The sequence below is a fragment of the Xiphophorus maculatus genome, chromosome 3, assembly GCF_002775205.1.
Source record: "Xiphophorus maculatus strain JP 163 A chromosome 3, X_maculatus-5.0-male, whole genome shotgun sequence".
NCBI lineage: Eukaryota > Metazoa > Chordata > Actinopteri > Cyprinodontiformes > Poeciliidae > Xiphophorus > Xiphophorus maculatus.
Genome location: NC_036445.1, coordinates 29409213 through 29422270, shown reverse-complemented (window position 1 = coordinate 29422270; position 13058 = coordinate 29409213). Strand labels below are relative to the sequence as shown.

The following is a 13058-nucleotide window of genomic DNA, read 5'->3' as shown; positions in this document are numbered from 1 at the left end:
ATTTATGGAATCAACGTCACACAACGACCCAATAACATTGCTTAATTTCACACTAATCTGAGCTACCTGCATTGATGAAGACACTGACCTCAGGATTCTTGAAACGGAAAGTCAAACTCACAGCTTGGCCTACTTTCTGATTCATTTAGGTAATATTTGGTGACCCTCATAAATATCCATTCTATAAATTAGGATATTATTGAAAAGTTTAATTAATTTCCAGAACTTTATCACTTTATGTAGGTTAATTACACACAGATAGATATTTGAAAACCGGTGTTTCTGATTGCAGTTAATGAAAATTTCATATTTATATTAAAACATTGCTTCAGACCAATGAAACAAGATCTTTTAATACAGAAATGTAGGCTTAAAGAAAAGCATGTTCAGAAGGTACACTGTACACTCTTCAGTAATCTAGAAGAAAAGTCAGAAATTGAAAAGAAAATCTTAAGAAATGTCAGAAATCTAACAAAAAAGTCTGAAATCTGAAAAAATTTAAATTTGTGAAAAGTCACAAATTTAAAGGTAAAAGTGTTTTTTTGATTTGTTTACCTGACTACTCAGCTTCATCCGAATCCACATTCTAATTTATTGAATATGACTGTAGAGAAAATTTCATTTGAAGATGGTCATTGTATGAAAGTATCAACATTTATATAAAAAAGTAACATCACACAAACTAAAACTGCCCATCCCACTGCTAATTCCACACTCCTGATCCCAATACACTTGAACTACTCAGAACAGAAACGCATCAAAAGTGACAGATTCTTGTTAGACAAAATCCACCTTTATTTCCTCACCTTCAGACCTGCGTAACATGCATTTATCAAAATTCAACATTTCAAAAGAACATGTAAACTTTGAGCTGTTCTCCTGAGATGAAAGCTAGAAGTCCTGAAGTTTATGCTAACTGTGGCGTCCTGAATTCAAACCGTCTTTTCCTCTGTGTCTCCCACCCAGCAGCGAGCTGAGTGACTGACAGGACAAGCAGACATGGGGAAGCAGAACAGCAAGCTCCGTCCCGAGGTGATGCAGGACCTGCTGGAGAGCACAGACTTCACCGAGCACGAGATCCAGGAGTGGTACAAGGGCTTCCTGAGGGACTGCCCCAGCGGGAACCTGTCCATGGAGGAGTTCAAGAAGATTTACGGGAACTTCTTTCCGTACGGAGACGCTTCCAAGTTCGCCGAGCACGTCTTTCGCACTTTCGACGCCAACGGTGACGGGACAATAGATTTTAGGGAGTTTATCATCGCTTTGAGTGTGACGTCCCGCGGCAAGCTGGAGCAGAAGCTGAAGTGGGCCTTCAGTATGTACGACCTGGACGGGAACGGGTACATCAGTAAAGCTGAGATGTTGGAGATTGTACAGGTGAGTGTCTCGCATCATATTTAACCAGCTGCAGACAGTGCAGAAAGCGTTCTAAAATTCCCTGATTGTGCCTTCACTGACGGAACACATGTAAAAACTAGAACTTTGTCTAAGAAACAGCGCTGTAGCTGCATCCGTAACACAGTCTGTGTTTGATACTGTGAGCCTCTGCTGATATTTTAAGAACAGAATACCCAGGAAGTGAGAGGAAGTTCTGAAAGACATGGAGCTGGTTGTGGCTCTTTCTACCACGTGGCTTCTGGGAGATAAGTCGTTCTAGATCCCGCTTTTAGCGAGCATTGAAATGCGTCTATGCTTTAATGACATGTTTCGTCGATGTAGAAACTCTTTTTGCCTCTAAGCTCTGACTGCCACTGCCCTGTTTGCCACACCATGTTTTTAAAGTTCTATCTGATTATAGCTTTTAAAGGTGGACGTTAAGGGGCAGAGAGTACTCTGAGGCCTTGTCCACACATAGCCGGGTCTTCATAAAAACAAATGTCTTCACCACATCGTTTAAATAAATAGTATGGCACACGCTGGATTGGTTTAAGGAGCGTTTTCTTCCACATGAACCCGGACAAATCCGCTCCTAAATGTTGTTTTAAATATGCTAGACCCGTAGGGGGGAAGTGTAATGCAAAGCTGAAACCTGTCAGCCAATCAGATTGCTTCAAAGCAATCAGGACTTCCTGTCAGGAATTAAACATGGCACCAGTAGGTTCATTGATGTGGACAAATATATAGGTTGAACTACTTTTAAATAGCCTATTAGGATATCAAGTTAGTAAGACGAGACGATGTTGACCGGGAATCATGTCAAAGCAAGTAAGTGGATATATTGGTGCATTATTTGTCACAGACCCGAAATCTTTGTTTTCCTATGAACACAAATGCAGTATTTTGTCAAATCTCCACTTTGGTCGGAGTTTTTATAAATATTCATTTTTAGTGATATGAAGTTTTTTGCGTTAATGAAAAATCAAAATGCATAAAAATTTGTTTTCCCAGATATCCGCGTGTCAACTATAGGCCAAAGACTACTTAACATTTTTACAAATCCAAAATGTGACTAAAATACACATTTTATTTACCAAAAATGTAGAATTAAATATTCTATTTTGGCAATAAATTGCCAACAATGTCGATAATTTTTTAAATTCTGTTTATTTTAAAGCTTAGAGTGAATTTCTTTTTGTTAAACATGCGTTTTTGTGCTCTGAGCTTTGCCCACAGGATAGCTTCTTTTTGATTCTTCTACACTAACTAATAAGCTTAAGACTGTTCGTACCCGGCAAATTTACACCTAGGTGTTTTTTATGTAACCAAGACATTTTTTTCTGATAGGAAATGACCTTTGTGCCCTTATGCAAGGCACTTGACCCCAGGTTGTCTACTGATCTGTGTATCAGTGTTAAGTAGGGTTATTCTAGCTGAGTGAGACATGTAGTGTACGAGCCCTTTGAGCGGTCAGCGGCTCTAGATAAATGCGAAGTTCAGTCCATATGATTTCATCAGTGAGCTGCTGATGTCACTTCCTTTTTTAATTATTTACCTAAACCAGTCTCTGCTGGGAGTGGTGCAAAAACACATTATCCAAATGTAGTGGTTCTTAAATACTACTGAGTGGAATCATTTTTAAGTTTATGTTTTATATGGTGGAGAAAAGTTTTAAAAATCATCAAAAGCTCAAAATGATTCTGACCTTCCTGATGATGATGAGTGTATGTAAACTTCTGGCTGGGTCAGTAGCTCATGCGGCTGGTTTTACTTCCTGATCACTTTATGACTCGGTGTCTTTCTAATATTCAGTGAAATTGTTTCCTGTGACTGTTTATGCCTGTTGGTACATGTATGAACATTTTAACCTTAAATAAAGCCTCCTTCACTTTTTTCAAGGCAGCTGCAGAAAGTTAAAGGAAAGAGATCTGACATGTGTTCCATGTTCTTACCTTAACCTTACCCAGACTGCAGTGAGTCACACCTCGACCTGTCACTTCCTTCTGCAGCCTAATGACATCAACCTTCTGCCTACTTCCCATTAGAATCTTAAACTGTTTGCAAAGATTAAAGCGGTGAACGCAGTGACTCAGATTCTTGTGTCAAGCTTTTCTCCAGGCTTACCTGCTCAAACGAGGGAGAACATGACTAGTAGATATATCTGCATCTATTTACTAAATTATGTAACTGCAGTTAACAGAGAATGGATTTTCTTCTTACTGTAGCTGTAACTCAAATTCAAAATTTCATTATGATATGTTGTGGTATCTAATGCCGTAGCGATGGAAGAGATAATAAAAACAAAATGCACCAGTCTCTGTTTGCTACAAATCTTTACTACATCCAATCAGAGGAGGATGTAGTAAAGTTCTTGGTTCTTTAGACCAAGAACTGGTCTAAAATAAAACTTTCCCATTATTATAATCATCATTACAGGCTTTTTTTTAGCACACTGGTTGCAAGTAGTGTCACTTGACAACACATAAATAACTGCATCCAACCATATTTTGAAATATATTGATATTTGTGGGTCTTCTCACAGAAACAACAGTGGCAAAAATGCTAATCAGTCAGTTTATCATCATCACATTAATATGAAAAAAAGTAAGAAAAAAAATTGTATACTAGAATAAAGTCATAATAATGCGAGAATATAGTCGTTGGACAATGAAGTAGAAATAATACAGGAATAAAGTTGTAATAAGATAAGAGAGAAATACTGTATGTAGTAATAGTATGAGAACAAAGTCATAATATTAGAAAAATTAAGTAGTAATTTTATGATAACTACTAAACAAAATACAGTAAAAAAATTAACATGAGGAATACTGAGCATCTTGTGAAGCAGTTTGGCATCGAATTTACAGGACATACTTTTACTATCAGTGCCACCAAAATGCTTTATTTCTCAATATTTCAACAACTTATTGCTGGCATAACAAGGAATGTTTCAATATTCTAAAGGTGGAGTTGGAAGCCTGACGATTTTAGAGCTAAATTGGGCCCCGTGCCCCCTGATTATTCCATTTATCTAAAAAACTTTCACACCAACCTGCGGTGATTAATTGTGTTTGCACTGATCTGAGGGTCTGAGTATATATCGCACATTCATCATTTCTTCTCAGTATTGCAGTTTTTCTGCATCACACAGCAGCAAGAAGGTCTTCTGTACCTTTTACCTCTCCTTTTACCTTTATCTGATCCGAATGCTTTCGGTTCTGGTTCCTGCAGTTTGAAACTCACCTGAAGTATGTTAGGTATTAAAAAGCACCTGGTTTGAATTACGTGCTTTAGAAGGACATAATGATTGTTGTTTTTAATCTTCATTTTGGACAGCTTGCTATTCAGATTTTGCTTTTTGTGATGAGTAGCCACAGCCGCGTGACTGCTGCCACTTTCCGATGCTTCACCCAGAGGACCCTGCCATCCCTCCCACTGATGCTTTTATGTTTCGCTGGACACCGGCCGCCATTGGCCAGTGACGGAGAACTCCAGCTCTCTCCCACTATTTAATGCTCTCTCCTGCAGAGAGCGTGTAAACGCTGCTGATGCCCGTAATTAGCCTTGCTGTGGGAGTAATTGAATGGGACAGATCAAAGTCGGCGCGGCTCTTCAGACAATGGTCGAAAGCCGAACACAGAGACGCATAAAGCCACATCATCCACTCATCAGCAGTTGATATCTCACGCCTGCATGTCTTTCATCTGGAAGGCTGTGCTGTCAGCAGAGCAGACGGGTGCAGGGCGGGGATAATTGTTCCTGCTGGCATGGAGGGAGGGGGCATTCAGACAGGTCATCTGGTGAGGCAGAAGAAAGCAGTTCAGTGGAAGAGAATCATTCACATTTAGCTAGAGCAGTTCAGACTGGCTTTAGCTTGCTCTGATGACACTGTTGACTGATGGATGGTAACTCTTCCTTTTGCCTTTCCACTTCTTAAAACTCTGACTGAGCCACCCAGGCAGAACCGCTGCTAGTCAGTTCGGTTCACCCAACTGCTAGTCAGTGTGGTTAGCATTTCCTCTCGTTAGAAAGAGAGCTTTGTGCTTTGTGGTTAGGAACAAGCGCGCTGTTTGCCAAGTATTTTTACACGAGTTCTATGTTACTGGATACTTTATGTTTTCAAAGGTGTGCATATATGTACTGTACATGTATATTGAAAGAAATTGATTTGGAAAAAAAAATCTTTTGCCTCATTTTGTTATCCTCATGTGCAGGAAGAAACCCTGGCTTCTCTTTGGTATGTTTGGTATTCAGTGTTTTCTTTTCAGAATTGTTATAAGCAGAGTTAATTTATGGTGGGTCGTGTGATTATGGAGATGATTATGCAAAGAAGGATTCTTCATAAAATCAAGAAGTTGATGGTCAACCCTGACCATCCTCTTCATCAGACTGCCTTGAGAAAACAGAGTATCTTCAGTCAGAGGCTTCTTCAGATTCGCTATAATACAGACTGCTACAGGAGATGTTTCCTGCCAACAGCCATCACCATCTACAATAACTCTTTGAAGAATCTGAATTAATGAGCTACAACAATATTTCATTTCCTTTTGGGATTAATGAAGCATTTTTGAATTTGAATTTGACGGGAGCTGAAGGTGAACATTTCAGAGAGGCTCCACAAGCTGACAGCATGTAAAACAGCAACACTGAAGTCTTTAAATTCAAAGGTTTTATTCATCAGGGCATACAGTGGCAGAAAAAAACATTTGCCGCCTTCAGGATTGATCCTCTTAAGGTTTTCAAATCATAAAAAATATCATCCAAGAAAATGTGAGTTAAAGAAAAAGCAAACTATAAATGAAATAGTTTTTTTCATTTATTAAGATAAATTTTCTCAATCAACTGTGGCTTTGTGTGAAAATGTAATTGCCCCCAAAACCTCCAAAGTGGTTTGAGGCAATAACTGCCATGAAGTGTTTACAATAACTGGCATGAGTCTCTAAAGTCCTCAGTTAACCCACTCAGTCTGCTGCAGAATGGTTTTCCTTTCTCAGTATTCAAGGGTGTCCGAGCTGGAACAGCCTGTTTAAGGTCACATTGTCTCTTTTGGATAAATGACAAAAATGATATCTCTTTTCTCTTATGGACTTTTACTAGGCCACTCTAAAACTTAGAAATAGTTTTTGACAAGTGTGAGACAAGTTTATATAGAACTAGTTCTTTTTTGTATTAGGGCTGCTTTTTGAGATACATCTGCCTACTTCATGTTGTCAGATCGGTTCTATTTAAATGGTGTCTTGATTCTTTTAGTCTGAAGTTATTTAGGCTTGGCTGTAAAAATGTGAAACTGGAACAAAACATGCATGATTTGACAGGGAATAGCTACAGTATATTCTCACATAGCTGGTTTGGATAGTTTTTCTTCCCCTTTTAATAAATGAAACCATTATTTGACAGAACTTTTTTGCTTACTCTGGCTATTTTTATTAATTTCCCAACAGCACATTTTATTCATTGAATGTTTTGAAACATTTAAGCAAGAGGGGGAAAAGCAACAACTCAAGAAATGTGTAAAAATGACGTAGTTTTTTAACACTGATTTAAAATCAGATTTTGAAAGTGAGTGTCTGTTGCCTTATCTTCACAAGATATGGCAAATTCTAGACTTTTCAACCTCACACAAACTTTCTAAAAGTCAAAAGTCTTTGACTTCTCACACTCAGAAATTTTGACGTTTTTTTCTTGAAAATTTAATTCCACAATTTGAGTTTTTTTCTAGCAAATTTTTTGACTTTGCAAACTCAGAAGTGTTCTTGTTATGTCTTGAAGATTTCTGAGATTAATCTCAAAATTTGGAAATTTGATCAATTCTCGACCTACAAGGGCCCTACTGCTCTGGTCCAGAAGTTACATAAAGAGAGACAAAAACTGAACTGGACTGATTGAATTTGTGAGTGAGTGCGCCCCCTGAGGGCGAGACTCTGCACACAGTTGGCGCGTCTCATCTTCAGTGGGAAATGTGATTTTGATCATACAAACATCTGAGATGACACAGCATCAAATAGACACCAGCTCCCTGTTGGGGGATTTGCAGCATTTGGAGATCTCAGGGAATGAATTCAGAGTAAATCGAGTTAAGATGACACACGGTGCACTTCCCATCATTTCACTCCTTATTGTCTTATAGGGATTTAGGAACTAGATCCGGTGTGAGTGTGTTTCTCCAGATAGGGCCGACAGCTGACTGTGACATTGGCTAAACGTCCTGAACACTCATCAGATAATAACAGAGCCGGCTCTGTGCTGAAATCAGGCCCTGATATTAAGTGTCAGTGTTGGTTGTCCCTCCGCTCCTCTCTGACCCGGCTGCTCCTCCATCCTGTTTCTGGGTAATAGGCAGCATAATCAACACCTATATGGAGCTCTGGCTGGCCTGTAATCACAATCAGCCCTGCTCTGCTCACATGTCAGCTCCCATTCCCCTCAAACCCACCTCCCTATTAAAGGCACAGAGAGTGGGCTGTGATTCCACTGTTTACTGCCAAACAGCCTGCCATGCAGCACGGAGCAGGGGGCGACACAACACGGGTAAATAGTCTGTCAGGGATTGTGTGCGTGCATACGTTTGTCTACCTAAGCCGCGAACGTCCATTCGCAAAGCAGCGGAGCGGAGCCAGCAGAACGGCTTCATACTGGAATGATGTTCGTTCACTCCGAATGAGACGGGATGTAAACTGTTGCAATGAGGAGCAAATCAGTTCATCGTATTGTGAATGAAAACAAACGCAATTATTTCCATTTTGCATGATTTATCATTTTTCTCTTTCTACAAAAAATTGGATGATAAAAGTCTTCAGTCTGGTGTTTTGGTCTGGAGTAGACCCATATTTTAAGGGACAGTTTTTGTCTACAGAGACTTTATAATTTATTTTATTTGCTGTTTCTTGGTTCTTTTGTTTATTTATTTTGGATATGTAAAAAGTCTTGCCGTTCCAGTGTTAAATGTTCATTAGAATTGAAAGTTTATTGACCTTTAAGAATGTGTTCTTGCATTATTGTTCCATTACCATCGTATTACTTGAAAAGCGTCTCCAAACAACAATATTATGGTTTATTACAATATCTTCTCCAGTTGTCGGGTCAGTGCTGTTCTGAAAATGGTTTTCTATCAGCAGAAGCTTCACATGCTGCAGTCATAACACTCAATTCACATTTTTAATATGCTCTGCTAATGAAAAGATTCTGGTGTAATGACACTTTACACACAAAACACACTGTTAAACCTGGAGTGTTCAGCTGACCTCACAGTCATGTCAGCTCAGCCTCCTCATGATTGTGGGAGGAAGCCGGAGTACCTGCAGAGAACACACACATTTACTGGGAGAACATGCAAACTCCATGCAGGAAGACCCCAGGCTGGGATTTGAACCCAGGACCTTCTTGCTGCTAGGCAACAGCACCACCCGCTGTGCCACATAATGACATGAAGTTCTTCTGCCTGGAAACAGTTTTGCTTTAATATGGGTGAGACGTCTGTGGACTTCTCATCATTTCAATGTTTTCTGAAATCACACAGCTTATACATGTTACCATGGAACATAACTGAGTTCATGTTTGTTTCAGTCTTCTCTCTTTCTGGATGTTTTTGTGACGTACTGCGTACAGTTAGAAGAAACAATGGAAATTCCTGTGAATAAGATTTTAAAGAGAAACATTTCAATAAAATGTCAACAAGCCCTGGATGCACTTAGACAGCGGAGCTGCCTTATGAATCATTAAAATGTTCCTCCAACAGCAATGTGTCCTTTTCTTTAGGCAATATATAAGATGGTGTCGTCTGTGATGAAGATGCCTGAGGACGAGTCGACGCCTGAGAAGAGGACGGAGAAGATCTTCAGGCAGATGGACACCAACAGAGACGGTGAGTTTGTCTTATACAATATTGTTTTTTTTACTGGGTCTTCATATATTATCCTCAGACTCTGGGATCAGTGGCCTCCCTCAGAAAGAACTGGTTTAATGAACTGTTTGTAAAACACAGCTGGAAACATTCCTGTAGGTGTCTCAGAGTTCATCTGAAGAGAAGCAGAAGGAGGCTTTCTTCTCGTTTCAGCTAAAAAAAAAAAACAACTAAAAAAAACATGATAAAGAAAATAAGTTTTCTTTTCACACAACACTAATCATGGATCAGTATGAGAATCATAGCCTCTGAGAAAAATGACCAAAATTTCATGGTATCACACTATTTAACCGCAATTTATTATTAATAATAATAATAATAATAATAATAATGAAAAGTTGAAGATGATGTAATTAATTGAATTTACAACAGAGATGCTGTAATTATTTCCACTGTGGCCAAGACTGTATACAATATCGATTGTTACGGTATTAATTATCTATAAACATACATATGCAATTCTGATTTTACATGTATGGACTAGGACAAATATGCAGAATAAGCACCTGCTAAAGATGTGTCAACTTAAGCACTGAATAATGTAGCTTTGTTATTAGCTTGTTAATAAGTCAGGCTATCTGCTCAGGTAGCAATAACATCAAGTATTTGAGAATTGTGAAGTTAGTACATTTTTTACATATAGGAATATGTATCATTGTACTACAATTTGTATTTTTAAAATATATAGTTTTTTAGAGACTAGGGCACCAAAATGTTTCTTTTTAAAAATCGGCAATCGGCCAGAAAACTGCAATTGGTGCACCTGCAGTGAAAAATATTAAAATAAATGTAAAAAACCCAACAATAATTCAAAGATTGAAACGTAGCAAAGCTGCCATCACTGTTTCAGTGTGCTATATTCCCACCATGACTCTCCATGGTTCTCCATAGTGACATAATGACTCTAATGTACACAGGAATGTAAAAAGAAATCACAGGAATATGAAAATGGATTTAAAAAGGGAAGTTAAGGAACTAATAAAGGAGGGAAATGAACCAGAAATAAATACATGTGATATCCAATGAGTCAGATCAATAAATGTGTCTTTCAGTTACAATGTTTTGAGAAAATGTATATATTGAGCCAGTTAACGGTTTTTGTGCCAGTTGCAGACGTTGCTAGTTTCATTCCACTTCCTGTTGAAAATTTGCAGAATCGTCCTCTGAAATCTCACAGAGTAGTTCTGCAGCTGAACTCAAACAGGAACTGGAATCTCCCTCACTCCAAGATCAGACTTTCTTTCCTCTGTTTACATTTTTCTGAGAGTCCTAACGGTTTGTGACGGTAGAATTGGGACACGTGAGCTTCACACACACCAAGCCAAGCGAATCAACCGTGATGCTTTAAACGTGACGTGTGAAGCTGTTTAAACAGACATGATGTGAGGGAGCAGAACGAGGAAGTACTTTTTTGTCCTCTCACGAGGAGGAGGACGAATGGGTAGCTTGTATGGAAGAAGCCAGAGTCTGAGGGTGATTTAAACATCCAAACACCGCCACCTGGTGGCCGTTCCTGAGCACTAAAAATCCAGGGCTCGTAGAGAATCCCTAAGAAAGTAACTTTGCCAAAGTCACATAAAAGTCAGTGTTTCTTTTGTGTGATTGAGTTTTTTCATCCTCAAATTTTCACATGATCATTTGAAACATTTCCTGCTTTCTTGCTTCTGCTGCTGTGTGTGTGTGCTGTGTGTGTGTGCATACAGGTAAACTGTCTCTGGAAGAGTTCATCAAAGGAGCAAAAAGTGACCCGTCCATCGTCCGCCTGCTGCAGTGCGACCCCAGCAGCGCCGGCCAGTTCTAAACCCGAGGCATCGCCGCGATCTGTAAGCCTCACACTCCATCAGGCTCTTCCACTAAAAGTTCATTTGAGGCCGTTAGAGGACGGGTGATGAAGCGCAGGAACGCTTCATCGGTTCAGAGTCGTGCAAACCTGACTGATGTAGCCGAGGCAGGGCAGAGCTCCAGCCTCACTAGCTGTTCTCTTCTCCCACGATGCTGGTTCCTCCCCGGCAGCCAGCCCTGCTGATGTGGGAGGGCTCAGCTGCAGCGCTGTAGGAGGTGACCTGGTAGGCTGGAGCTAAGCCTGCAGAAAAATCGATTTAAAGCCCTGAATGTCATTTATAGCCATTTGTGAAATGTTACTGTATCGGATAAAAAGTGTATTGGTACAGTTTTATTTTAAAGTCGTATTTTCACCATCTCTGCTTAGACAGGCAGGTCTAGGTTGATCAGATTCACGTTTTCTGTAGCATATTGTAAACGTTTCCCAGAGTGCAGCCTAACAAACGGTGAACACTGCAAAAACACAAAATCTCACCAAATTTTTTTTTAATCCGGTTTCTAGTGTAAATAAAACAAAACTAACATACAAATAACTTTTCAGCAAGTTATAGGTCAGTGGTGTCCAAACCTTTTGCCCATGAGGCCAAAATTGGCAAATAGAAACTACTAGCAGGCCACAAAATTCACTCAATTTAAAATGCAACAAGGAGTTTATTGTGATTTTTCTTGTTTTAAACTTTACCTGCTTAAAGGTAAACAATATTTTTATGAAATCTATAAATCCTTAATAATCCAAAATGGAAACAAAAAACTTTGGGCTGTTGCCTTGTTGAAAGAAATAAGACAATTTACAAATGTTTTTTTCGTCGTCAGTTGTTTTCTATTTTGTCAGTAAGTTTTTTACCGTTGTTGACTCGTTGTCATGGGGCCAATCATAATCATTTCAAGGGCCACAAATGGCCCGAATGCCACACTGTGGACACCAATGATATATCAGCTTCTTTTAAGTAAACAATAATTTAATAAATACTAGTTCCACTGGCAGATTGTTTTACTTTTAACATGGGAAAAATGTCTTGCAAGTGAAATCATTTCTCAGTTGAACTGCTTTTTTTATCCATGTTAAAGAATTATTTACTAAAAACAAGCTCCCACATCTTGCTGAAAACTTACTTGCAGGTTATTTTTTTTCCCCATTTCAAGTGTGCTAAACTAGAAAGTAGATCAACAATAACTGAATAATTAGTTTTTGCAGTTAAAGACATTTTCTCATTTCTCCAACGCTGAATGAAAAAAAAAAGAAACGCTGTGGAGAAAAAAATGCAGCTCCTTTTAACATAATGGGTTCAGCAGCACTTTTTAACAGTGTGTTTGGTGAGATATTACCTTCCACTCACTCAGGGTGAAGTGTGCGTTTGCTCTAACAGGTATTGGGAAAGCGGTGTGACCTCAGTGTGAGTCAGTGGATTCCCAGCCGTGGTGATTAACACGAGGCCCGTTTCCCAGCCAGACCTCACTGAGTGATGCTGCAGACCGACTGCAGCTTGGTGAAAGCATCCTGTCACTGCGCCATAACAATAACACTGATATGCAGCGTGTCGTCTGATGCGCCGTATAAAGGGACGGCACGCCTGATCTCAACTCATTTATTTTATCCTAACAACATTTTAAAATATGCAGATTTCTTGAACACTTTCCCACACATTATATGGATCAGTTCCATCCATTTGGATGTTCTGAAAGGCGTTGTTTCTATTATTCGTGGTGATTTTCCACTTCCAGCTAATGAAAACATGACATTTAAAATAAGAATATTATATCGGACCAATAAAAAAAATGAATACAGAATTGTGAGTTTGGTGAAACATCTGTTTAATATCGGCTTTTAGGGTGTTATTTTCAAAAGATTGTTTTAGTTTGACAAAAAAAAAAATCACTTGACGTTTGTCAGCAAGCGATAAAAGGGAAAAAATTCAAGAGGACTGAATGGCTTTGCTAG

The 13058-nt window shown here is 39.0% G+C and overlaps 1 protein-coding gene across 7 annotated transcripts in view; it reads left to right on the top strand.

The window, feature by feature from the left end:
- Positions 1 to 13058, top strand: part of LOC102223298 (neurocalcin-delta A) — a 69602-nt gene that overhangs the window by 54660 nt on the left and 1884 nt on the right. For 3 of the 7 annotated variants that reach the window (XM_023330504.1, XM_023330502.1, XM_023330505.1), the window contains 3 exons: positions 970 to 1377; positions 9133 to 9238; positions 10981 to 11078. In XM_023330504.1, the coding sequence (XP_023186272.1) occupies positions 1000 to 1377; positions 9133 to 9238; positions 10981 to 11078 (582 nt within the window). In that variant the 5' untranslated portion in view covers positions 970 to 999. Of the gene's footprint in view, positions 1 to 966; positions 1378 to 9132; positions 9239 to 10980; positions 11101 to 13058 lie in introns of those variants that run through there. The other 4 variants (XM_023330503.1, XM_023330501.1, XM_023330499.1 and 1 more) reach the window with 2 other exon arrangements.